The 26,888-nt window shown below is 50.5% G+C and overlaps 1 protein-coding gene across 1 annotated transcript in view; it reads right to left on the bottom strand.

Moving 5' to 3' along the window:
- The window catches only part of GREB1 (growth regulating estrogen receptor binding 1), a 62,912-nt gene that overhangs the window by 2,317 nt on the left and 33,707 nt on the right, over positions 1–26,888 (bottom strand). The window contains exons 16-31 of the mRNA XM_053587290.1: positions 25,539–25,675; positions 23,041–23,380; positions 22,066–22,181; positions 20,142–20,341; positions 18,790–18,879; positions 16,879–17,510; positions 14,704–14,806; positions 11,596–11,754; positions 10,486–10,628; positions 7,634–7,795; positions 5,352–5,556; positions 4,776–4,950; positions 3,871–4,089; positions 2,867–3,002; positions 1,072–1,272; positions 279–417 (exon numbers count right to left, since the gene is read on the bottom strand). Coding sequence (XP_053443265.1) covers positions 279–417; positions 1,072–1,272; positions 2,867–3,002; positions 3,871–4,089; positions 4,776–4,950; positions 5,352–5,556; positions 7,634–7,795; positions 10,486–10,628; positions 11,596–11,754; positions 14,704–14,806; positions 16,879–17,510; positions 18,790–18,879; positions 20,142–20,341; positions 22,066–22,181; positions 23,041–23,380; positions 25,539–25,675 — 3,157 coding nt within the window. The remainder of the gene's footprint in view (positions 1–278; positions 418–1,071; positions 1,273–2,866; positions 3,003–3,870; positions 4,090–4,775; positions 4,951–5,351; positions 5,557–7,633; positions 7,796–10,485; positions 10,629–11,595; positions 11,755–14,703; positions 14,807–16,878; positions 17,511–18,789; positions 18,880–20,141; positions 20,342–22,065; positions 22,182–23,040; positions 23,381–25,538; positions 25,676–26,888) is intronic.

The following is a 26,888-nucleotide window of genomic DNA, read 5'->3' as shown; positions in this document are numbered from 1 at the left end:
GAAGGATTTAGGATGAAAAGAAACACAGGGTTGAAAATATCTGTGATGCCCCTGAAAGAAAAGAGAATGTGTCTTGTCTCTCCCTGAACAGGTCCAGGGAAGGGGAGCCCCTGAGTGCCCAGCCCCAGCTTTCCCGATGGTCGGGGCAGTCGCTCTCTCCCAGCGAACCTCAGCTACCCACTGGCAAGTCAGGACTAGCCTCAGGGTCACCTCCTCAGAGGGCCCGGGTGGTGACAGCCATTTGAGTCGGGGACCAGGATGAAAGTGGGCTAAATTACCTTTCAGAAAATGAAACTTTTTCAGAAAGCCAGCTCCCACAAAGGAGTCACAGAGGTACAGCAGGAGGCCACTGAACATCAGATCCGAGCAGCTGATGTTTAGAGAGTGGGGCCTGGAACTCATATAGCAGACAGAAATCTGAAAAGGAGGAGCCCAAGAGAAACATTGTTTTCTACAGACTTCTCAACAACATCACACTACAGGTTTGCATCTAACAAATTCTAACTACCTGGTCAAGCTCAAAGTATCTTGGGGCCAGAGGTCATATTTTCATCTTATTTCCAAATCTATCTCCTGAAAAGAAGCTTCCAGAACAGCGGTTCTCAACCTGTGAAAGGGTCGCCTATGACCATCCTGCATATCAGATATTTACATTACGATTCATACAGATATTTACATTACAGTTCATAACAGTAGCAAACTTACAGTTACGAAGTAGCAAAAAAAATAATTTTATGGTTGGGGTCACCACAACATAAGGAACTGTATTAAAGGGTCATGGTATTAGGAAGGTTGAGAACCACTGTTCCAGAAGATTCATCCAGATTTATCTGTTCATGAACTCATTTGAGAATGGAAATATTTCGGCATCAGAATTGGGTTTGGCTCCTAACCTCTTACATCTGGGCCACTTCGGCTCTCTCAGCCTGGATGTGACCAGCAGTAAGGGGGGTGGTGGTGAGCACTAGTGACAAAGTAGTTGTCCAGTTAGGATTCAGAACCCTGGTTCTAGCCCATCCGTCCTAGGAGTCTCAGATTTATCCCTTCCACAGAGCCCCCTCTGAAAATCACCTGAGACCCCAGATTAAGGTAACAGTCAACGGACAGCACGGGGTGGCCATGATTCTTCAGGGAGAGTGGGAAGAGGCGGTGGCTGTGGTACTGGAGGAATTTCTCGAGCAGGAGCTGGGCGGGAGCCGCGAGGAACGTGTGCTTGCTGTCAGGGGCACAGATGTACTGGGCCGGCACAACTGCGGCGGCATTCTCGGACACCTGCATGGGACGAGGGGTGTCAGGCCACCGCCAGTCACTGGTGTGGGAGAGGGCACTCCCAAGGCTTGCAGGCTGGACCCAGGGGCTTGCGGGGGGGCCCCAGCAGTGGTCACGTTGCTCAGGGGAATGACGTAAGTAGGAAACACCTACTCCAAGAATGAAACCCTCTGCCAAGAAAAATGAGGTTCTACCAAAGTTGGACATGTAAAACCTCACCAAGGCGCTCAGTAAGAATCATAGACACTGATCATTCCATGAGTCAGAGTTAGGCCCCCCATCCACTCAGAGTTTTAAATCAAAATTGCAGGCGTCCGGCTGTCTGGTCTATTGCAAACGGGAGACCATGTGGACTTTGGGAGCTCTTCCTCACACCTGGTGACATCCACCTCGGGGAGGGCCAGCTACTGGGACCTGGACATGGATGCCCACCCCCACTGCCCCTCCCCTCCAGGTGGAGACTCAGGCCAAGGGTGCTCACTCCGTCATGGGCTTGTTTTCCGTGTGCAGCCACAGAGGCTCTACTTAACATACAGAAGTAAAACTAATCAGATCCTCTGATGGACACCCTACAATGATTCCTATAGAAAAGTCTAGAACTCTCCCCTGGCTGACAAGGCCCGCCTGCTTCCCAGGTCCTCTGGCCCCTCTCCTCCTCACTCTCCACAGTGCCCTCTGCACTGAGTTCTTCTCCTAGCTTATAGGACAGTCTTGCTTTTCTCCCAAATTAAATTATAAATCTAATACAATTTTGATTTAAAACTCTCAACGGTGCTAGTGGGTGGGGAGCCTAACTGTGATTCCCAAGTTCCTCTGGAAGTGCAGGCTTTTCACTGCAAGGTTCTGCTTCTCTACAGAAGTGAGGATGGGCTTCCTTTGGCAGAAAAGGCTCTGTCCCTTCCTCTAGGGGTGGGGGTGGGGGCTGGTGCCCCAGCCCAGGGCAGAGAACTATACTAGGAGTCAGCAGAGCCCGGGAAGGACAGAGGCTGGGAAAGACAGCTGGCATCGAAACTGGCTGATAGCATCAGGGCAGGATTCAAGGCAGACAGAGAGGTGACAAAGAAAGAGGCCCACAGGACTGGGTAGACATCCAGGCAGACATACTCTAGCCTGAATGGTTACCCGGAGGACATACAGCTCTTCGGTATTGCTATGATTTTCATCTTAAATTCTCCAGTCCCATTTGGCTAGAATGGGCATAAAGGGATCATGTCTGTAGCCTCCCCTGGCTGGGCTGTGGACAGGCAGCATGGCCACAGAGCCGGCCCGCAAAGCCCTTCAGTTACTTGCCCAGCACCGTCCCAGGTCCCAGAGAAGTGTGTGGTCCTCAACCTAAGCCAGTACAGGAAGCCTTGGTGATGGTCTCGCACTGAAGAGAAGCTTACAGGGTGGGGTTAGAATCAGACAGAGGAAGAGAAACCTGATGGAGTCTCACTTCCCAGTCTCGGTGTAACCTTGCACAGGCTACCCAGTGGTCAAGCCTGCCCCACTCCTGAGAACGAGTTGCCAGGTCCTCCCCACGGCCCCCAGCCTCAGTTTCCATGCCGCAGCAGCCCAGGGGCAGATGCAGAGGCCTGCCCAGCAGTGAGGTGCTCACCTTGGAGGTGATGTGGAAGGACCTGTGCCCGCCCACCGCCATCTGCTTCTTCATCACGCTGAAACGGTTGAACCTGCAGAGCAGGAGGCCGGCGCTGTGCACCCGCAGGTTGAAGTCCACATCGTCACATGTGAACCTGCTCAGAACAGAGGATGAGCGGGTGTGAAGGGACGCAGCCCATGCCTGTCCCTGCCCCCAACACCTGGAATGTAGGTCCCATCCTAGGGAGCCGAGAGGTGGGCTCCATGCTGCCCCCAGACCTTAGTCTAGAAGATGCTACACGGCAAGGCAGACCAGGGCACAAACGAGGCCGACAGTGAGGCCTGTTACCAGCAGAGGCCACATGTACCTAACACCTAAACCACACAAGGACCACTGTATAATGGCTCCATGCCAACTGCCAGCACCATGTGAGGATGTCACCAACACTGCCCACTCTGAGCTGTCAGAAAGAAACACCACCACACTCCCAGGCCAAAAATACCAGCCACGTTTTAAATCTGAGGAAAAGGAGGCTCAGAGGTGAGTCACCTGCCTAAACGGCAAAGCCGGTCAGTGGCAGGACCCACGTTCCCAGCAGACCTGTCAGCCTGGCTGCAAAGCCGACTCTCCCCGGCAGGCCACCCTGGGCCATGTGCCTGGCACACCACGTCATGCAACAAGCACTGGTGTGCAAGTTATTCTAGATAAATCACTATGGAAATCACTTCATACTGTCCTTTAGGTGCTAAAGCCACTAAAATCCGATGGATCAAGAGCAACACATCATACAACTCACTCACTAAAGCACAGTCTGTGACGACTGACAAAGTTAAACGATCCCATGTGAACGTGCAAAATTCCAGGGCACTAAATGCTGAGGGCTGGAAGCCGCCAGAGGAAGCTCTGGCCTGGGTGGCCCTCAGGGCAGAGGGGAAGGAGCTGCCCAGGGCCAGCCTGAGGTGGCCTCTCACCCAGAGCTCGGTGCACAGGGCCCACTGCCTCCCACCAGGCGTGGTGCTCACCTGTTCTGATTGTACTGCACGTTCTGGGTCAGGTCCACATTCAGGATGATGAAGTCGTGTACGTGGCAGCGGGAGAAGGGCTCACGCACCTCGCTGCCCCTGGTCTTGCTGGACCACTTGCGCAGACCAATCAGGGCATAGTGGGTGATGTTGGGGGATGCCTCGATGTGCTGCATGATGTACTTCAAAGAGACGTTCCGCTCTGACCAGGAAAATTCCCTGTGCGAAGGAGGGAGGGGGACCCAGCGGTGACACGCAGGCCAGATGGGGCCCTGGCCTTGTAACTGCACCACAGGCACACACGGCCCAGTGTGACTAGAGCCCAGCACAGACCCACAGGGGCCGCACACCCTGCTTCCTCCATATGCCGAACACACGTACAGGCCATAATTCTGTTACGCCTCACAAGAGACTTCCAGCACAGGCATTAACAGCCCTTCCTCGAACCCAAATGGATGTCACCATTTGCCTAAAGTCACACAGCAGATAAACCCCAAGCTAGGAGTTAGCAGTTAGGCTGAGCAGTTAGGGGTGGGGGCTGCAGGTGGCAGAAAGGGGCTTCTGCAGAAGGATGACCCTTTCCTGATATGGGGGTTAGTGAAATGGGTGTGCTCAGCTTATGAACCTGTCTATGGCTGTATTATACTTCCCTTTTTGTACGTATATATCACGCTTAGTATGCAGTATGGGATTTTCTGCACAATTAAAGAACAATTTTTTCAAGAACAATTTTTTAAAATCAAAAGCAAGCCGGGCTTGAATGGGATTTTACTTGTGCTGTACCCAGGCTCTGGCCCTTGCCCACAGCATCCTCTGAGAGAGGGGCCCCTGGTCCTCGAAGAGGGACATGCTCGTGTGTCACTGTCTGCAGGGTGGGGAGCGACAAAGCTCTGGGGCCACCTCACCTGCTTCTCTCCCCAGCACAGCCAACATCCACCACATTCCACATCACACAGGAGTCATCGGAGATCACGATGAAGGGCCAGATGTCCTGCGGCCTGATTCCCAGCTCCTCCTGCCGGTTGCGCTCAAGCTCCAGATTATGGTAGGACAGCTCCTTGATGAGGAAGTGGGCAGCGCCTGTGACAGGCAAAACCAGCTGACTCAGGCCTGACCAGCCCCGCCACAGGGAGCCCAGTGAGACCCGCCAGTCAGGGCCCCCAGACAAGCAGCTCCAATTGTCCTAACAGGTGTCACCTGCCACTGACCACGGCCATCAACTCGGGAGAGAAAACTAGAGAGAGGAAAAGGCGGCGTTCCAAGTTGTGTGCCCCTTTTTTTCTAACCACTGCAAATAGGAATTAAATTGTTAACTGAACACAGAGAAAAAAGAATATGCACAAGAAAGTAAAACTAATCAAAATAGCTTTAAAAGTCCAAAACCAAAAGGCTTGATGTCACACGTTTAACTCTTTCACCTGTAGAATTTTCTCTCTTCCTGCACAGACGCTGTGCTGAGTGGAGCGTTAGCAGACACCTACCCACTCCGGCGCTGTTGAAGATGCTCGGCAGCACCAGCATGATGTGGTTGGGCCAGTATTTTTTGTAAATCGCCATTTCATACTCCTTGACAACCAGCACGTGCAAATGGCTGGCACCGTCCATCGCATGGTACAGATTGAAGAGTCCGTGTTCATGACGGCCGGTTGTTGGGGTGAACGTCGGACTTTTGATATATTCATGACTCTGCAAAGCACAGGCACGAGGAGGTGGTGTTTGTAAATGTGTTCACAGTTATTCCTTGCCCTTGAAATGCGACTCTGCAGCACACGATGGAGACAACTTCACTCCTAGAATCTGAGTTAGCCTTGTGACTTGCTTCTGCCAGTAAAGTGCAGGGTAAATGACGCTGCACGGTTCTGAGTCTAGCCTCGAAGGCTTATGCATTCCACCCGCTGAGAACCGTCACAGGGACAGCCTGGCTGGCCTCCTGGACGAGGAGGCACTCCACGGAGCACAGATGGGGGGCATCCTGGACACCCCTGCTGAGGCTGCTCCGACCAGCCAGTCCTGGCTGACCTGCAAGCTAACCACACACCTGAGTGAGAACAGCTGAGCCAGAATAACCAACTGTCTGTCCAACTGAACCAAACCTGAACTGCTAGCCCACAGAACCAAAGCTAAATCAATGCTTGTTTGGAAGTGGTTAGGCAACAGAAGCTGGCGTGTATCAGTTAGCCAAGTTCATCACCCTCTCTACTAGGATGTAACAGTGTGCTCAAGGCCCCTGTTACTCCTATATGGCTTCAATCCCACCCACCCTGTGGACACATGACAGCGCCCCCCAATCGCTTTCCCAAGCTGCCTAGATAGTCAGACACTCAGGTTGCAATGTCGTTTATGTAAATAACTAGGTTTTCTTCATCTCCTTTCTAAACAGTAAACTTATCTGGCCAAGCCAGTGTTTCTGCTCCCTCCAGATTTTAAAGCACCTGCCACAAAGCTGTGCATGTGGCTGGTGCTCGTGGCCAGTTCTGATAGGAAGGCTGGAAAGTGGGTGGAGAGGTGGAGAAATCCCCACTTAAGCCACATCAATAAAGTGTCGAGGCAACATCCCCAACCCCAGCCCCCAGAGCGGGAGACACCTTACAATAGAAGCCTATTTGGTAATTTACAAATGTTTTCAGTACTTAGTAACAGACTGCTGGCTCTGAGGCCAGCTTCAACTGCACAGGCTCCTAGCAGTCTGGAGGACAGGCTGCCTTCTACACACGGTCTGTGTTGACTGGGGCTAATTCAAGAGCAGCCAGTGGACTCTGGGACTCTGAGGCTAGGATTGGCCTGCAAGGAGTACCTCTCTAAGAATTGTGGCCACAGAGACCACAGATTATTAAGAATAATCTTTTCAAAAGATAAAGATAATATATTTTCTAGATATATGCCACAGATACCTTTATAGATGAAATACATGCCATCTGGGATTTTCTCCCAAATAATACAGGAAGAGAGGACAAACGAAACAAATCTGCCCTTAAATTAACAGCTGAGGTTTTGTGATGGCCCTAAGGGCTCACTGTCCTGTTCCATCTGCCTGAGACTGTTCACAATGCTACACAACAGAGACCACTCGATAAAAGTTAAGGGAGGAGAGGAACATCTCCCAGCACCTGTTGTCTTTCAGGCATGCTGTTAGTGCCTTCCTTACGTTGGTTATTCCAAATAATTTTTTTTTTTTGAGACACAGTCTCACTTTGTTACCCTTGATAGAGTGTTGTGGCATCACAGCTCACAGCAACTTCTAACTCTCGGGCTCAAGCGATCCTCTTGCCTCAGCCCCTCAAGTAGCTGGGACTATAGGCTCCTGCCACAACACCTGACCTGGCTATTTTTGGAGACAGGGTCTTGCTCTGGCTCAGGCTGGTCTTGAATTCCTGACCTCAAGCAATCCAGCCTCCTTGGCCTCCTAGAGTGCTAGGATTAAAGGCATGAGCCACTGAGCTTGGCCCAAATAATTTTCACAACATGCTTTTCCAAGAGTTACTATTTCCTAACTTTACAGATGGGGAAACTCAGGCCCAGAGATATTAAGTGATGAGTCCAAATAACACAACAGACAAATAGTAGAACAGGACTCAAACTTGAATCTGAGCACCTCAAATGCCCCAGTGCTACCACACCTGCTCCAAGTTCCACCACTGCGTCAGTGTCTCCACTCTGTCCCACGTGCCCTCGACTCCTCAGGCAGCTACAGACTCTAGTGCTGAGCAAGGCTCAGGGACCTTGAAGCCTCTCAGATCTGCCCTAATGGGCTCCGAGCCAGTACCTTGTCTGTGACGAGGGGCAGCCGCATGCTCTCCAGCTGGCCTCCGGGCTGGCTGAAGACAAAGTGGTGCTCCTTGGACTTGGGGATGATGAAGTGCAGCTGGACCTCCTCTCCTAGCATGGAGTAAGAGAAGGCAAAGGCGTGCAGGGTGGACTCATAGAGCTGCGGTGCGAGGGGAAGGACAGAGCTTGCCATCAGAGTCCAGCTGGCTTCCTGGAAGATCCCAGGCCCATCCTGCCATGACACCACGCAGGTCATGGCCGCCTCTGCCCCACAGCACGAAAAACCCACATGGTGGCTTCAGTGCAAAGTGCAGGCCCCCAGGTCTGGGACTGGGGCTGTATACCGAGGCCACACACAGCTAGAGACAGGGCCAATTTACCTGAGGCCACACAGCCAGTGCCTGCTCCACCCCCAATCCTGAGGGTGCAGCACCCAGCCATGCCACGCAGCTGCCAAGCCCTCTGGACTCTGGATCTGACCCAGCCCCGATGTGGGTTACCAACACAGCATTCATGCTTTAACTCTAATGAATGTATTTTCCTGTCATAGTTACACGTGCGGCAGCGTATCTGTAAGATGATAACCCACATAGGCTTGCACACTTCCATAACACCATGTACCAGCCACTGCTCTGTCCCCTTCACATGGTGTTAACAACCCAGGAAGTGCTACCGTCATCGGCCCATTTACAGGTGTGGACACTGACATTCAGAGGTCTTGGGTTCACCCCTTAGGTATTTCCTCCAGCCTCCACTTACTAGCCACTCTACCCTCTGGGTCTGTACACACACTGCCCTCGGGTGCAGACTCCAGCCCAGCTTTGCCCCACAGAGGCAGCTTCCCAGAGGCCCTCCCCGCTGCCCGCTGCACCCAGAACATGCTACACACTCCTGGGGTGTGAGGGTGGGGGAAAGCTGACCAGCAGACGGTGGCCCTGAACTCCCACTGTGGCTCTAGAGCCACAAAGCCCTTGGGGAGCAGAGATGACAGAGGAAGATTTGATTTGGGGAAGAAACAAAGGAAAATGCAACAAGCAAAGGTCAGGGGAGCCCTGAAAAGCACAGGGCGTGGAAAAGAAGGAACAGGAGCGCAAAGGTGTGGATGTGGCAGCCGGGAAGTCACCTGGTCCCCACATCCCTCGCTGGCTGGTTCCATGCCCCTGCACCTCCCAGGCGTGCCCTCTCCAGCGACGGCCCCCAAGCCTGAGCACCCCCTGAACACAAGCTGCCTCCCACCTTCTGTCAATGCAGCCCAGGGCACAACGCAGAGTCACCGCTGACTAAGGTAACTGGATGACTCACACCCTGGGTACTTTTCAATTCCCTAAATTTCAAAATCAGGAGAATGTTTTCACATACATATATTTTTTCTGCCTTGAAAGAAAAACGTTGTCTCTAAGAAAACAAGTTAGGAGAGTGTACCTGGAGAAAATGGAATTACTGATTATTTTGATCCTTTAAAACATTGTTCCTATGTATTTTGTAATCTCATCAACAGTAAGATTGTATATTTAAATATTAGTACTAAAGGAAGACAGGGCTACTTCCTTGGCAGCCAAGCCCAAGGCCAGGCAGACTTGGGAGGCCTTTAGCTGCTGTGTCGCTCTGCAAAATGGACAGAGAGGGAGGCCGAGGCTCTTGCCTGAGGCCCTTGGGGAAGTGGCCCCGAACATCAGCTCTGCTACCGGCCTCTCCAGGGGTCTGACTGGCTCCCACCGGCACCTGCTTTCTCCCTCCTCTCTCTCCTCTTTCCCTTGCTTGAGCCTCTCAGGGCTTCTGTACACCTCCTTATGGCTGTTAGACACTACTCAAAAATGCAGCTTTGCCTGGTCTCGTTCTACTCAGGGTTCTCACTGCAAAAGTCCAAATCCCTCCCCTCAGTGTCTGGGCCTTTTTGGTCTGGTCTCTGCCCTCTCTGTCAGCCATCTGGCCTGAGTCTACCCAGCCCACCCTTGGCTCTAGCGACACCCCATGCAGACCACTTCCCATGCCCCCCAGATTCTGCCCCCCATACACGCAAAGGTTGTTCCTCCTCCCTTCATCTCCTCATCCACTTGGCAAGTTCTTACTGATACTTCCAAACCCTCTCTGCTCCCTTCCCACATAGGATTCCACTTATAAAATGGGGATAATGAAGTTTTAGTGTGAAATAAGAAATCAGATGGGCCAGTTCCTAACCAGTGCATCTTGCACAGATTACGGGCATGGCTTCGGGTGACCAGCCTGGGCCCTGCGTCGGCAGCCTTATCCATTTCTGTGTCTCCTAAATAAATATTTTTTTACACATCAAAAGCCTGGGAGGGACTGACATATAAAAAGTGCCTCAGGCACACTGCTGTGCATGCAGTGGGTGCTCAATGAATGCAGAGCCTTCCCCTTATGACGAAGTTTCTATTCCCTTTCTGCTTGCTTCACATGCTTTGAAGTTGTGCTTACATGTGCCTCTCCCTCCTTGACTGAGCCTGGAGGACGGGGACAACGTTTATTCACCTCTCATCTCTGCGGCCTGTGCCTGGGACACCAGCAGCACTCAGGGAGTGCCCACAGCGCCCAGCTAACTTTGGGAACCAACAGAACTCAAAGACAATGATGCCTTCCACGGTCACGAAACCTGGTTGCCGATAAACCTTCGAACCCAGGAGAAACACGGTTCTCTGGTGTCAGCAATGATTTCAGGCAGCGGAAGGGAACCAAGGACGCAAGCAGACCAGAAAACAGGGCTTCCAGAGCCCTGCAATGTCCCACGCTGGGACAAAACGTGAAAGACCAGGGGACAGATGACCTGGGCCGAGGTCCGACGCCTGGTGGGAGCCCCTGTTAGTGCAGCCAGGGAGGGCTGCGCCAGCCTACCTGGCAGCGGGGGTGGAAGCCCATGTACTGGTGGCACTGCTCACAGTGGTGGTACGTGTTGTACGCCGCGTACTTGGACAGTCTCATCCTCGCTGTCTGACGCCGCACGTACAGGTCCTCAGGCTTCCGGGGCATCCCTCTGTCTGCACCACGTTCCCCAGTGTGAAGAGCAGCAGGAAGCAAAGAAAATATTTTAGCTCCTACCTGCTCAAGCCAACACTAAGTGAAAATGCTCAAAATGACCAATCATAGGCATCTGCGTGGTCACCTGGGCCTTGGGGAGGCAACTGATCAAAGGGAAGGACAATGTCTCAGTGGGATAAACTAATAGACTGTCACAGGGTGTCTTACTATGAACCTGAAAATGTTTTATAAACTCCTATTTAAGGATCCACCGCATGACAATTTAAACCGATTTCCAGCGTACTATGCAAATACAGCAATGCAGGTAAACTGCTCCCATTTTTTCCAATGACTTGGCAGAATTAAGATTAATACTAAGTTTTCATCAGAGACCAGCCTATGAGAAGGACTCCCAATGAAAGGGATCTATTCTGAGAGCAATTTATTTTGCTTTTAGACAAAATTGTTGGTTGACGATGGAGACTGGTGAGTAGTTTTCTTTCCTGCTGCATTTGCCAAACGTTCCTAGGGTACATTGATAATCACCCCAGCCCTGGAACACTGCAGAGCATTATGCAGAGACCGTATCATGGAAGTGGGTGAGGGTCCCTAGGAGGCAGCAAGAAAGCCAGAGACTGAGGGAGGAGGGGAGCATGTGTACCCACTCTGTTACAGCAACTCAAATTCAGAGGTAAACATACATCTTCTATCCTCCCTTAATCTGAGCCTTTGCAATATTCTGACCACAGTAGGTCAGTGAGCATGTTGTCATCACCACTCAGCACCCCCTGGGATGCACATCTTTCTTTCATGGGTTCCACGGTGGTCCTTTGCCATACCGGGAGGTGTGATCTCAGTTCTATACTAGGCATCCCTGGTTAAGGCACCACCACCAGACTTGGCTCCTAACAAACTCAGTTCATCCCTTTCAGAGACTACGCTCATATACTTTGGAAAGGGGTGAAACAAGAGAGGCAAAAGTCTGACCTTCACACTTTATGCTCTGATGGTGAGAACAAATCAGGCTGGCATCTTCATACTTGGGGTCATGAATGACATAGTCAAAGGGCATCTTCTTGAACAGCTCCAGGTCTGGCCAGGAGTCACTGAGCTGCAAATAATGCCAGTCTGGTTCTTCTCCGAGGTCTACAAGGTTGGCAGAAACACAACTGTGTGACCAACTAGGAAGTAAAAATGATTTACCATCATGCACTGCTTGACAGGACACATTCTGAGAAATGCATAAATGATGTTGTCGTGTGCAAACAGCATGGAGTGTGTTTACACGAACCTTGACGGACAGCCTACTACATACCGAGGCTACGCACCTGTACAGCACGTTACTGTACTGAATACTCTACATCACTGCAACACAATGGTAAGTGTCTGTGTACCTATATAGAAAAGGTATAGTAAGACTACAATATAAAAGATAAAAAATGGTACACCTGTTTGGGAAACTTATCATGAATGGAGGTTGCAGGACTGGAAGTTGCTCTGAGTGAGTGGTGAGTGAATGTGAAAGCCTAGAGCATTACTATGCACTGCTGTGAACTTTACAGACACGAACATGTAGGCTAAAGGGTTTTTAAAATTCTTTCTTCAATAGTAAACTGACCTTAGCTTACATTAAAACTTATTTTTTTAACTTTTGATTCTTTTGCAGTAAAACTCAGCTTAAAACATCAATAGTACAGCTTTACAAAAATATTTTATTTATATCCTCATTGTATAAGCCTTTTCATATTAAAATCTTTTTAACTTTTTAAACTTTTTATTAAAAACTAAGCTAGGGCACAAGTGCACACATTAACTTAGGCCTGCACAGGGTCAGGATTGTTGATATCACTGCCTTCCACCTCCACATCTTGGCCACTGGAAGGGGCAGTAACATGCACGGAACGGTCATCTCCTATGATGATAATGCTTTCTTCTAGAATACTTCCTGAAGGACCTGTTTTTTATCATTTTCGGTTTTTTGCATTTTTGACCGGGGCTGGGTTTGAACCTACCACCTCCGGCATATGGGGCCGGCGCCCTACTCCTTTGAGCCACAGGCACCGCCCAGGACCTGTTTTTTTTACTATAACTAGAGTGTAAGAGTACACTCTAGTAAAAAGCATAACATAGTAATACGCTGTGCTCTATAAACCAGTAACACAGTCATTTACCGAGTGTCATGTCCTGTGCATAATCGTATGGGCTGGACTTTTACATGACTGACAGCCCAGTAGGTTTGTTTACACCAGAACCACCACAAACGTGAGTAAACAGGTGAAGAAATTTTCCAGCTTCATTATCATCTTATGGGATCACATCTATATATGTCCTCTGCTGTTGGCCAAGACATCGTTACGTGGCACATGACCACATTTTAAATGTGCACAAGCATGATGCTTGGGGTGGGGTTGTTATTACGTCTAGAAGTCACTGGGAAGTCCCACTGTATCTCGGAGGCTTCTGATTCATATTCCATGTTCAGGATTGCTCCAATGAGGCAAGAAAATCATTTGGGTCTCTGCCCAGAGGACAGCCTCATGCTCCGTATGCCAATGGGGTTGCTCGCCTGCCCCTTACTCCAACTCCTGGCCCAACAACCTAAGCCCTGTGCTTCCTTCCAACACAGCAGGACCTATGGGGCTTGTGTTGCTTCCTTTCTTGCCTCTAAATATCCAAATGCTCCCCAGCCACTCAGCTCAGCTCCTGTCTCTCCATTTCTGGAGAGCTTCTCAGGTGTCCCGGCCCCTTGGTATTCCTTTCTGAACGCCAACACCAGCCGTGGAGCAAACAACACTTTTATATTTGCCATGTGTCATCACCTGCTGTGACTGGTCTGGTCTAGGGTGCTCACTGACTGTTCCAAGTCAAATTATGTAACATATTGATTATATCAAAGGGATGTTTATTGCATTTAATAAGCACACAGTGCTTCACGTTGTATGGCATTGAATCTATACGACACCCTATAGGACAGGAGTCATTCTGTTTAACAAAGAGCGCACTGAGCTGATGACAGAGTATTTAAGAGAATGGGCCCTGACATTTAACTGTTGGTTCAAATCCTGTCTTGGAATATCCAAGAAAGCAAGGAGACAGACACCAGGCCTGCCGGCTTTTGTCTGAAATGTGGTTCTGAGCTGTGGGGAAACCATAGAAAACTCAGCTGGGCTAAAGAGCCTCCTCTTTCCCTCCAAGAAACATGGAAGGCTGGAGGGGCTCCATAGGTTCCCAAAGTTCCCCAAGTCAAAACTCAAGCACAAGGTGCTGCGTGGACACCAGCGCAGCCGGGACCCCTCACACACACTCTCTCCCAGGACAACAGGTTCAGAGATGGGACCAAGTTTACCAGCCACTGGGAGGGGTGGGTGAAGAGGGACAGGGTGCCTCCCGGTGAGCACAAACGGGCCATCCAAAGAGAGGCTTGCCTGAAGCAGGGTTGATTCTGGACAGGATTTTCCAGGACAAGATTTTCCCCACATCTCGGTCCTATTTTGCCCCCAAGGTATTGACCTAGTGCTCAGTAGCCTGGTAAGAAGCCTTCTGAGGGGTAAGTGTATTTTCCAGGGGCCAAGTCAAATCCAATTTAATTCTGGCTCTGCCACCCCCCAACCCTGGCCTGCCCCGGGGCACATGGTCCATAGGAAAAGGGAATAACAATGTCCTCGCCATGGTGGGGCATAGTGGCTAAGCGTGGTGATTTACGTGAAGTATCTAGTTCCGTGCTTGGCCTGGGAAGGTACTTGGCAGTCATTACCTTAGGGCAGTGGTTCTCAACCTTCCTAATGCCTCCTAATGCTGCGACCCTTTAATACAGTTCCTTATGTTGTGGTGACACCCAACCATAAAATTATTTTCATTGCTACTTCATAACTGTAATTTTTACTGTTATGAATTGTAACATAACTATGTAATATGCAGGATGTATTTTCATTTTTACAAAGGCGTTGCAGCCCACAGGTTGAGAACCACTAGGCTAATGGGCTGAGTCTCATCATGAGTCTCAGAATTCTATCTGGAAAGTGAAAGACACTCGGCAGTCACTTGAGAAAGCGATTAAGGCTTGGGCACCCACATGTCACCAAACAGGTAACTCACTGATATTGATCTCCTCTTCATCGTAAACGTCCACCTCTGTCAGCCGGATGAGCATGCGGGACAGAATGCTAAGGAACTGCAGGTAGGCGCCTGTCTTCCCAATCTGTGAAGATGTGGAAACAGGAGCCTGCGGTCAGGAAACCTGGCCCGGGGGAGTGCAGGCTGACCACCTGCTGGGCCTCGGGCAGTACACCTCACTTAAAGAACCTGTCGTTAACACAAGAGCCCCGTGGACGCACAGACGAGTGAAGGGAAACATGGTCTAAACCAGCCTGCAGGTGGGCAAGCAGGTGGACTCGACAGAGCCGGAGGCCTGTCTGCTTGTAAACCACTACAGATGTGTCCCTAGATTTTAACCAACCATGTTTCTTAAGCTGTTAGAAATAGGACTTTATCCTAAGCTGAAGAAAGTTTGCTTCAAAAAATAAAATGAATTGACAATGTAAAACATAATGTCTCAAGAGCCTTAAAAATTGCAAACTGCTAGATAATAAAATTACTAAGAAAATGCCACGAAAGCTATGTTGACTAGTGTGATGAAAATGTGTCAAATGGCCAATGAACCAAGTGTATGGTGCCCCATGATCATACTAATGTACACAGCTATGATTTAATAAAAAAAAATAAAAATTCTTTGTACAAGAAATAAAAAGTTGGCATCTCATTTTTGTCCTCCTAAACCCAAGAAAAGAACAACTTTTCTCTTCTTCCTTCTCTTTCTTTCTCTATCACACAGCCCCTTGCTCCCTCAGACCAGCACCAAGTCAGTGTATTTACTATGAACCTTCTTCCTTCACATGGGTCACAGCTGAGTAAAGAAGTACCCATGGGCTAGCCCGGGATGTTCTAGCACCAACTCATAACACAGTTACTCAAGGATACACTTGCCAAACACAGAGCCCGATGCCTGGGTTTCCAGCTGGAAACTCAGCAAATGCTGATGAATGAAAAAAACTAACATTAAAGAGGAAAATCCGACATATAACCAGGGGTGCAGGAAAGCGTCAGAAAAAATATTTACAATACACATAACAAGCAAAGGATGAAAATCCATAAGATCTGAAGCTCTCCTACAAATCATCAAGAAAAAGCCAAATGGTCTGAAGAAAACAAAACTTTCTGCCGCTCCCACAGTGGAGTCTTCTCTGACAGCCCAGGCTGGGCAGGTAGGAGCTGGGTGACTTCCAGCCAGAAAAATCACTGAAAGAACATTGATAACCAAGAAATACTTTTTAAAAATGTTAAATCTCACTAATAAACCTGTAATGTTACTATTGTTCACCTATCAAATAATCAAAAAATTTTAAAGCCTGATAATATCCAATCCAATGTGAGGAGTGATGGAGACTACCTGTTAAGAAACGCTTTCTTTCCTTCTCATTTTTTTTTTTGTTGTAGACACAGACTCTCACTGTACCGCCCTCGGGTAGAGTGCCATGACGTAACACGGCTCACAGCAACCTCTAACTCTTGGGCTTCCGCGATTCTCCTGCCTCAGCCTCCCGAGCGGCTGGGACTACAGGCGCCCACCACAATGCCCGGCTATTTTTTGGTTGCAGTTTGGCTGGGGCTGGATTTGAACCCATCACCCTCGGCATATGGGGCCGGCGCCCTACTCACTGAGCCACAGGCGCCGCCTCCTTCTCATTTTTTAACAGTTATATACTCATTTGACAAGTTCAAGAAACACAATAGCAGCATCCCAAACCCGGAGCCCATCTCCCAGCCACTGTTTGTCCAAAGAGCTAAGCCCGATCCACAGTCTCCTCCTCCTCCTCTTCCTTACATGCACACCACTCTGGACACTCGTGTCCTTGAGGTTCTGCCACTTTGAGAAGTAAAAGGATTTTCACAGGTAAGGAACTGCTATGAGCTGGAGAGGGCCAAGAAGGGAAACAGAGCCCCCAACTCCCTGTGAACATTCACCAAACCCTCCCAGGCAGAAGGGAGAGTCGTGTTTCTCCCTGTTAGGGCGTGTGCACAGCACACAGGGCCATGTGAGAGAGCTGGGAACAAGAAGCACCTGGAAATGTCCCCTCTGTCCCCTACATCACACAAAGGAGAAATGGAAATCACCCAACTCCCACCTGCCCAGCCCGGGCTGTCAGAGAAGATTCCACCATGGGAGCGGCAGAAAGTGAGCATGAGTCTGGGGTTGGCGCTGGGGGCACACACCTGCGGGGGGCCACTGAGCAACAGCCTGCGGGGGTGGAAGCCGTCCACGCGGCCCTCGGCCCGGTTGCCATAGTCCATGTGGCTGGGCCGCGGCACTGTCCACTGCCGGTAGTAGAGCGACTGCTCCGTGGATGTCATTGTCTTGCTGAGCAGGGGCCGGAAAGAGCTGGCCCACATGACTGAATGGGAGGGTAGAAGCGAGGCAGCCTTGGGTAGGCCACTGCCATCAGTGGACATGACCATGTCATACATGAGCTTGGGCAGGAAGACGATGGGTGGCTGTGGGCAGGCCTTGGTCAGGGAGCACTGGGAGGCCTGCAGTACGAGCGTGCCCGTGGCAGGTGCCCCAGTCAAAGAGGATGAACCTGAGGAGGAGGACAGCTGGGAGGACGATGAGGTGGCTGACACCTGGACGTTCTTCTGGCCGGGCCTGGGGCCACAGTCAGGCTGGGGGACCAGCCCAGGGCTGTGCCTGCTGATGACTGATGGCGTCCCCTGGCCCGCTCGGGGCCTCTGCTTCTCGCCAGGGGCCCTGGCCTCCTCTGATGGGCCGCAGGGCTGGGGCGACCTGGCCTGCTCCACCTGGTGGGGCCCTGTGGGCTGGGCTGAGGCTTCGCCAAGGAGCGCTGAGCCTGAGGAGAGACAACCTAGTCAGGCACATCTTAGGGGGACCTGGCCCCAAACATACCAGCTACTCCTGTTTCTGCTCCATGCTCCCTGTGCTATTTTGGGCAAGCAGATACCGGGGGCTACAGCATTAGGCTTTTCTGACTGATCCTGAACCTATGAGTCACAGCTCTGGGGCAGGTCAAGGGAGGCCCGTGCTGACCTCATCAGAGGCATAAAGGGGAGGCCCCACTGCCGGGCTCACCAGTCCTGGGCTGTGTGAGGTGAGGGATAAAGAAAGGCTGCCCCAGACACCCCCAGGCCAAATCTCCTGTGGCACTCTGACCTCCCATGTTCCAGACCACAAGGCAGCTGCTCCCCAGCCACAACCAGGCCCACCCGCAGCCTAGCACTGGACCACTTCCTGTACCCAGGCCCCACACACACTCACACCCTGGGTATCTCTCTGCCCGTGAGGCTTCTTTGCCTGAAATACCTTCTCCAAGGCCCAGGCCAGATTAGCTATTCTCTAAAACCTGTGGTGACAACACCCATCCCAAAATCTGCCCTCCACATGGGACAAAATTACTTCTTTATAGGAACTGCAGTACTTCACGTGTACGGATGCTACTGAGAACGATAAATTCCTGAGGCCAGGGTCTGTGTCTCATTGATCTTCCAATGCCCTGATTCAGATCTGAAGTTGGCTCTCAATAAATGCTTTTGGCAGAAAGATGGAGCATTATTTCAAGAACTCCGGCTATAAATGCTCGTGGAGACCAAGGGGCACCTTGGGGCATAGACACACGAGGCCTTTTATCCACACTGTCCATTCGCTCTGCCAAAGGGCAGTGCCAGGCACAGAGTCACACACTCTTGCTGCCTTTTCTTGCTTCTCCCCAACCAAGTCTTTTGTGTCTATGTCCCTCCACAAGAACACCTCGCCCTCAGTGCCCCTCCGCAGGGGCAGAGCGATTTCTGGAACTACCAGCAGCATGGGAGCCCCAAGGGAGGCCCCCAGCCCGGCCACAGGAAGGAACAGAGTCTTCCACCTTCCCCTGAGACAAGGGCAGCTGACCCCTTCAGTCCTGCCCAGAGGGTTCAAGTTCTCAGATCCCAAGCTGACCAAAACATTACTCTCCGGTGAGTCTGGTTCTTCAATGATTCCTTCTTTTTCCAGTTCTAATGGAAAATAGAGGATCACATTTCTTTTCATTCTCAGATCCCTCAAAAAACAACAGCAGCAACACAAACAAACAAAAGAAAAACAGTCCATCCGATCTTTGTTCACTCAGGAAGACTTACCAGATGCCTTGGAGGAGAGGGACGAGGACGCAGAGTCATGGGAGGAGGACCGCTCCCTTTTCACAGGACTTCTCTTCTCTGAGGTGGAGCCTATTTCCAACACATATGCTGAAGAGGGGTTGCAATTCCCGACCCTCAGTTTGCCAAGCCCTTTACGGTTGGTAACATGTGCTCACATGCATCATCTCTCCCCTCCCATTCATTCAGCTGCCCTATTCAGCTGCCCTATGCTGCACCCAGCATAGGGCACTGAGCAAACAGGTGGTTGCCAGCCGGTGAGGTGCAGCTGGAGAGAGTGGACCAGGTGGGGCAGTGGGCCTAGGAGCCCAGAGGCCGGAGCAGGAGAACTCCTGGAAGCTGTGCCTTCTGACCCAGCCACCACTGTGAATTTAGCGTGGGCGAGCCACTGTGAGGCAGGGGCTGGTGGCTGAGAGGTGCAGACGGTGAAACTAAAGGGAGGATGGTGAGATGCCAGGGAGCATGGAGTCGTGTTGCTGCAACAGAGAAGCGGGAGCATCTTGCATCGGGGTTGGGCTGGTGTCTCTGAAAAATGGCCGTGGGGCAGGTCACTCTAGTCTCCTTTTACAGATATACAAGCTGAGGCTAGGAGAGGGCCCATGGTCAGGAGACAGAGGAGGGAGACCACAGGCCTGAGCTGTGACGACGTCCCTCTCTCTCCACCCCTGCCACATTCCACAACTGCTTCGTACTTTTTGTATTACTGGCTTTTTATTTTTCCTCTCTACACTGTTGACTATGTCCAGATGCCTCACAATGTTCTCATTCATGTGTCCTATTAAAAACATGGTGTCAGATTTTAAGAGTGTGCAAATGAAACTGGCCTGTTTTCACAAATCTCCATAAAAGTAAATCTCCTATCGAGTAGGAATTCCACCAACAATGAGTAAAGCATGGACTTGAACTATAAGAAATCTCAATTTTTTCCCCATTATTTAAGAATTCTAAAATGAGGAAGAGCCTACAGGGATTTCTATCTTCTCAGTCCACCAAAAAAGAAGGGGAAGGGAGCAAAATCTGAGTTCATGAGGGCTCCACCCTCTCCTTCAGCAAAGACCAGGTGACTCTCAACACACAGCGGCTGCCGGGCAGGCAGGCCTAAACCCCTGCCAAGCTGCTGCTATCAAAACAGTGAGAACCAAGATCAAATGTCCCAGAACCTCCCATACATGGCCCATGAGCAGGCAGCATACACAGTGCCACTTGCTGAAGTGTGCTGTGGCCCAGTGGACAGAACCAGGCCCATTGATGGAGGTGCAGATGGCTTCGGAGATTAGAAGCCGAGGAAGACGCACCAGCAGGAACTCCCGGCTGAAGCCCAAGACACCCCTCACCTTCTGTCCCCAGCTCCTCATCCTCGTTGTCGGTGCTGCTCAGCTTCTCTGCATCACTCTCCAAGGCCTCGTTCCTAGCCCCCTTCTCCAAGGGGACCTCACTGCTCACAAAGTAGGCAGCCAGGCCCAGCTCCTGCTCCAGGGCTGTTCTCACCAAGCAGGAGGAGTTTATCAGACGCAGGTCACAGTACCGCAAAGACCTGGAAGGACAGGGAAGAAGGCATTCACCGCATGCCTTCCACAGACAAGGCGCTGCGTGCGGTGCTGAGGGCAGCCGTCACCAGGACCACATCCGCCTCCCTCACTAGGACCCTGTACTAGTGCGAGTACAAAAGCTTTGGGCATGCACACTGTGCTTTTAGTCTCATGCTGCATTGACTTCCAGCACAGACAAAAGCAGGCATTGAAGCCCAGCACGGCCACTTCCTAGTAACAGAAACTGCAACAGGATGCATAACTTCTGAGGCTCCGACTTTTGTTCTCTGAAAGATGGGTATGAATAATGGCCATCTAAGTGCACTGTTGTGAAGATTAAATGCCATAAGTGGACATTTAATTATTCAATCAACATTAGCATGCACTGGGGTACTAGATGCTGGGATATGAAGGCAACCGAAGTGACACTGATGAGGAATGGTATCTGTGAGCTGAGGAGGAAGGCAGCATTGGGATCCTACAGCAGAAACACAACCAGAGCACAGGGGTCAGGGGCATAGGTGTGACCTCCAGCAAGTGACCTTCCATTTTCTCAACTACGAAATAGGATAGTCACAACACTGCTTGGAGGGGTGAGTGCTGTGTTGGAAGACTAGTGTACAGCAGTGCCTGGAACGAGGAAGGTATTCTGTAAATGCTGAAGTGTAAAGAAGACTAAGGCACTCCTAGTCCTCTAAGGAGCTGAGGACTAGAAGAATTAATTCCTGTGAAATAGCAACAACCAAGGTCAAATGTTTTGAACCCTTCTGTACCTGGCCTGTGAGCACACAGCATGCTCATGGCTCTTGCTTAATTGTGATGTGTCCCCGTGGAAGGAACCAGGCCCACAGTTGACCAGTGTACTGGCTTAATCTCAGTAAGTCTGTTTCTCCAATCAGTAATGTGGGATCGTTGAAATACTCCCTTTCCCCCAGGGTTAATGTGAGAATAAAATGGAAGAAAGCATATCAGAAGAACCTAGGACAGTGTCCAGCACATAACAAGGACACAAACACCATCTGCTCTTAAAATTTTGTTACATAGGACAGTTGTGCAAAGCCCCCACAGCAGCCTGCCTGCCTGCCCCCATGGTAAGTCTTGGAAAGCCTCCAATCACTACTAATCCCAGCAACCTCCTGCCCTGAGTGGCTGCTTGTCTGTGTGGAGACTACCAGAAGACGCTGAATGGACATGTGGCTGAGTTCTCCAGCACCCTGAGGGCTTTGGAGGAACATAGCCTTTGAGAGAGTCCCCTCTTTGTGTTGGAACTGGCTTTCCGCAAGCAACAGCAACAGTAGTTGTCCCTCTTCCCAAGATACCTCCTAATCCAGGCAGGACCCCACTACAGCAGAGACTGTAGTCCTGACCCCTGGAGGTGATGTAATACTGTCCTCAATGCAGTTAGCCTCCCCGAACATACAGTCAGGCCACATGGACAGACTGATCCTGGAGACATTAATCCTAACTGAAGCTGCAGGGCCTCCACCCATGAAGCTGGCAACAATCCCTGGATGGGCCCAAACAGTGTCCTTCTGAGAATCAGGCAAAGCTGTTTGGGGCTGAGACCCTTTTCAGTGCTCTCTGCAGAGAAAAATCACAGTAAACATGCAACCTACAGTGCCTGTGCATAAGAATAGTGCCACCTACCGTCAAGTGGCCATAGCCCAGCCTGGTACACTTGCCCGCCTCTGGCGCCCTCCCTCAAACCCCAATAAGCCCCTCTGCTCACCTAGGCAAGGACTCCCCATGCGGGTCCATCCCACTGAAGATCAGGATGCAAGGCAGGCCCTCCAATTCCAAGTACGTCTGAGGCCTCCACTCTGCGTCCTCAATTTTCTGCCACATCTGCAAATAATTAAAAATAAAGCCCTGAGACCGCTGACTTCCCAGCTTGCCCAGCTCCGGGGACCTTAACATCCTCCCACTGACTTAAAGCCCTCCAGGTCAGTCCTTTGTAAAAGGGAAAGCTCCTTTTTTTTTTTAATGAAACAAGTTTATTTTTATTGCAGTTTTGGCTGGGGCTGGGTTCGAACTCACCACCACTGGTAGATGGGCCTGGTGCGCCCCCTCCTTGAGCCACAGGCATGGCCCAAAGGGAAAACTCTTGATGCTGCAGGTTAGCCACCATCCATGACACTACTATTACCTACAGCCCAGTGGTATCTGTTAACGGGCTGGTTCTTTGGAAGAAAGTGTATGTCTTCAGGTGTCCTCATGCCTTTTACCGTTTTCTGGTGGCTCCTGTTCATTTATTCAATATTCTTTCCCTAAGGCTTTAGCATATTCTTGCACCTGCAGGCTCAATGAAAATCCACTCTGGGCCAGGCACAGAGCTGGGCTTTGTGGGGTTGTGATCTGTGAGGGTGGCCCTTCCCTCCAGGGGAGGAGCTGGGTGACAGGCACGGATCGGCACTACCCCAGGCAGGCTTGGGGAGGGAGCTTCCCCAGGGGGCAGAGGTGAGGACAGAGGAGGAGAAATGCGCCCCAGGAAGAACGAAAACCATGCTGCCCCCCAGAGGACAGGAGTGGCCAGGCAGCCTGAGGTGGGCGCAGGTGCCGGGGCTGCCCTGGCAGGGAGGCAGGATGGCCAGGCCGCTGGCTCAGTTAAGAAATTGGGTGCTCCTCCTCCCTCCCCCCTCGTGGTCCCCTGGGTAGCTCCCAGGCTATATGATGCACTCTGGCCCTGTGCCCAGTGCCCACCTACCTTGAGCTGCTTCACGAAGTGCTTCCCCACAGTGATGCTGGAACTGGGGGTGCCCAAGATGATCTCGAAGTGTTCCTCTAGCGCCAGCCGTGCGCGCACGTGTGCCAGCCGCTCGTAGGCCACGGCCGCCAGCGGCGAACAGGGCACACGCAGCAGCACCATGAGCCCATGGCCGCAGGGGCACTGCTTCGGGGAGCTGAGCAGGTTCTGCGTGATCTCCAGCGTCTCCACCGACGTGTAATTCTTCATCTGCGGGAGGCCGCTCACAGCCATCAGCGCGGCTGCGTAGTGCTGCACGAGAACAAAGGTCCTGATCACCGCGCTGTGCAGGCGGGGGAACCTACAAGGAACACAGAGAGACCAGGCCCGTGACGGCCGTGCCCACCGCAGACCCACCACGGCCTTCCCAGACCCTGCCCTGCACTGCCCACCAACACCAAGGCACTGTGGCTCTGGGAGGGGCAGCTCCCAAAATAGGAACAGTGGCCTTCATAAATTGCTTTTTTTTTTTTGAGACAGAGTCTCACTTTGTCACTCTTGGTAGACTGCCATGGCATCACAGCTCACAGGAACCTCAAACTCTTGGGCTCAAGTTGATTCTCTTGCTTCAGCCTCCCAAGTAGCTGGAACTATAGGCACCCACCACAATTTCTGTCTATTTTTAGAGACAAGGCCTTGCTTTTGCTCAGGCTGATCTTGAACCTGTGAGCTCAGCCAATCCACCCACTTCCACCTCCCAGAGTGCTAGGATTACAGGCATGAGTTACTGAGCTCAGCCCGCTTTTTTTTTTTTTTCCTCTTAAACAGAACCTCACTCTGTCACCCCGAGTGCCATGGCATCATCCTAGCTCACAGCAACCTCAAACTCCTGGGCTCAAGTGATCCTCTTGCCTTAGCCTCCCTAGCATCTGGGACGACAGGTGCCCACCACAATGCCCAGCTAGTTTTTCTATTTTTTTTTAGTAGATGCAGGTCTGCTTTTACTCAGGCTGGTCTCAAACTCCTGAGTTCAATCCATCCTCTGAGGGCGGTGCCTGTGGCTCAGTGCACCCGCCCCATATATCCAGGCTGGTGTATTCAAACTCGGCCCTGCCAAATTGCCACAAAAACATAGCCAAGCATTGTGGGGGCTGCCTGTAGTCCCACCTACTGGGGAGGCTGAAGCAAGAGAATCTCTTGAGCCCAAGAGCTGGAGTTTGTTGTGGGCTGTGGCATCACGGCACTGTACTGAAGATGACAAAGAGACTGTCTCTAAAAAATAAAAAATCCATTCCCTGAGCTCAAGTAATCCACCCATCTCTGCCTCCCAGAGTGCTAGGATTACAAGCACGAGCCACCAAGCTGGGCCAACAGCTGCCTTTAGAAGCTGGGTGCTGGAAACCCAAATTAGAAATCTTCCTTAGAAACCAAATTATAAATTCCTTTGTTTTTTCCTGGGGAAACAAACCATGTTTGTTGCTGCTGTTGTTTCTTCCATGTTTTTTTATTTAGCACTTTGCACTTGGTAGCTGCTCAATAAATATTTGTTCAAGGAATGAACGATAAATGAGTGACATAAATCCTGTTTAGTCCATGTCACCCCCTGAGGAGGTAGTTAACTTGCCCCAGGCTTCCTCTGCACAGACGAGCCCCACCAGCAACCGCTGCCCCCAGATGTGGAGACACAGTTGTAAATGCACGTCACTGTTTTCATTTCAACGATAGTGAGTGATTAGAAATATAACTAAATGGCCAGGCACAATGGCTCATGCCTATAATCCTAGCACTCTGGGAGGCCAACGCAGGTAGATTGCTTGAGCTGAGACATTTGAGACCATCCTGAGCAATAGCGAGACCCCGTCTCTACTAACAATAGAAAAAACTAGCTGGGCGTGGTGGCAGGCACCTGTAATCCCAGTTATAGGGAGGCTGAGGCAAGGTAATCAAATATATATATCTAGCACCAAACAAGGTAAAATTCACAATATCTGACATCCTTTCCAAAAATTACCAGGTATGTAAAGAAGCAGGAAAATATGACCCAAAACGTGGGGAGAGGAAGAAGCAATGAATAGAAAATGACCTGGGAATGACGCAGATGATAGAGTTAACAGACAGGAATGTTAACACAACCATAGCTCTGTTCTGTATGTTAAGGAAGCTAGAGGGAAGACTGAACATGTTAAGTGGAGGTACAAGAAATACACAAACGAAATTCTAGAGATGAAAACTATAATGTCTTAGAAAGTAAACCTTGAATTCCCAAGGGAGCTATTATGTTTGTACATGTCCTTACTCTGCCGGCCACAGCAGATTGGTTCAGGTGTGGAAACCCAAACCAGCATTTTTCGAACTATTCAAAAGAAATCAGTCTCCCTCTAGAGGCTAGAGAATGCGGGGTTTAGCACCCAGCAGGGGTAATGATTTCAGCAGACGGAGGCAGCCAGTGTGCAGTAAGACACAAAAAGCCAACAGAGTGACACTGCGCACTTCCAGTACCTTCCAAGAGAGACACGTACCTTTTTCCTAATGCAGTGACCATGGCCTCAAAGGAGCTGTCATATCTGAGCAAGGGAAGGCTGTGTCCTGAAAGGGTAGATTCAATAAACTCTGATAGCCCAAAGTACTTCTTATTTTCATGATATAAGTCCATTCCCTATAACAGAGAAAAGTATTAGTTGCTCAAACATTGCATTCACAGGGATGGTCAGAGGTTCACATAGTAGACCTGTGGACAACCTGGATTGGCATCTTGTTCTAAGTTGTGCTGACTATGAATGGCACTTAAGAAATTTCTTTTATCTGCAGACCCAGGGCAAAGAGCATTCCCTCCCCCGCCCCCAATGCTTTAAGGAGGATGCATCCCCATCAGTCTAGAGTTTTCCATTCATTTAGTCCCAACATCTTTACCAAGAAGGAAATTAACCTTATCTTTTATTTTTACATGCAACTTTCTTTGTTAAAATTGCTTCTTTCCACAGTCTTAAGCTAGTGTTAGGGTAGGCAAATCAGTTATCTTGCATTCATTTAGTACTAAAAATCAATAGGAAAAGGCATGCTAATCTACTAGCCAATTTTACTCACAATGACATAAAATTCCAAAGTTGGGGAAAGTTATTGAAAATGCAAAAGTATGCACTCTACCCCCAAATACCACAGTGATTAAGGGAAGAGCCCTGGAGCCAGTGGCCTGGATCATCCCAGCTCCACTTTCTAGTTGCCGGGCCTCCAGCACGTGACCCAACCATTTTCCCCATTTGTAAATCTCTTCCTAGTACTTGCCTCTGTATGAGTTCATAGCACAAAGCACTTCAAACAGGGCCTCCCGGCTCATGGTAAATGCCTCATACACACAGGCTGTCATCTCAACCTGTCTCAGGCTATCAGGTGGAAGCCAAGTATCAGTTTGGGGGGTTTTTTGTTTTATGTTGCTTTTTCTGACAGAGTCACACTCTGTTGCCCAGGCTAGAGTGCTGTGGTGTCAGCCTAGCGCACAGCAACCTCAAACTCCTGGTTTCAAGTGATCCTCCTGCCTCAGCCTGCCAAGTAGCTGGGACAAAAGGCACTTGCCACAACGCCTGGCTAATTTTTTTTTACTTTTAGTAGAAATGAGGTCTTGCTCCTGCTCAGGCTGGTCTCAAACTCCTGAGTTCAAAGGATCTTCCTGCCTCGGTCTCCCAGAGTGCTAGGATTACAGGTGTGAGCCCCTGCGCCCACCTGGCCCAAACATCTGTTATTTTTAAAAAGTTCCTTAGATGATTGTGAGGCACTCCAAAGAAGTCCAGAATTTTATGTTTATTCCTTATGTAATTAGCTAGAATCCAACCACTCAGAATTCTCAGATTATCAGAATTGGGTTAGCCTGTTTT

Source organism: Nycticebus coucang, chromosome 4 (assembly GCF_027406575.1).
Source record: "Nycticebus coucang isolate mNycCou1 chromosome 4, mNycCou1.pri, whole genome shotgun sequence".
Taxonomy (NCBI): Eukaryota; Metazoa; Chordata; class Mammalia; order Primates; family Lorisidae; genus Nycticebus; species Nycticebus coucang.
Note: the sequence above shows the minus strand (reverse complement) of the source record. Positions and strands in the feature narration are given on the sequence as shown.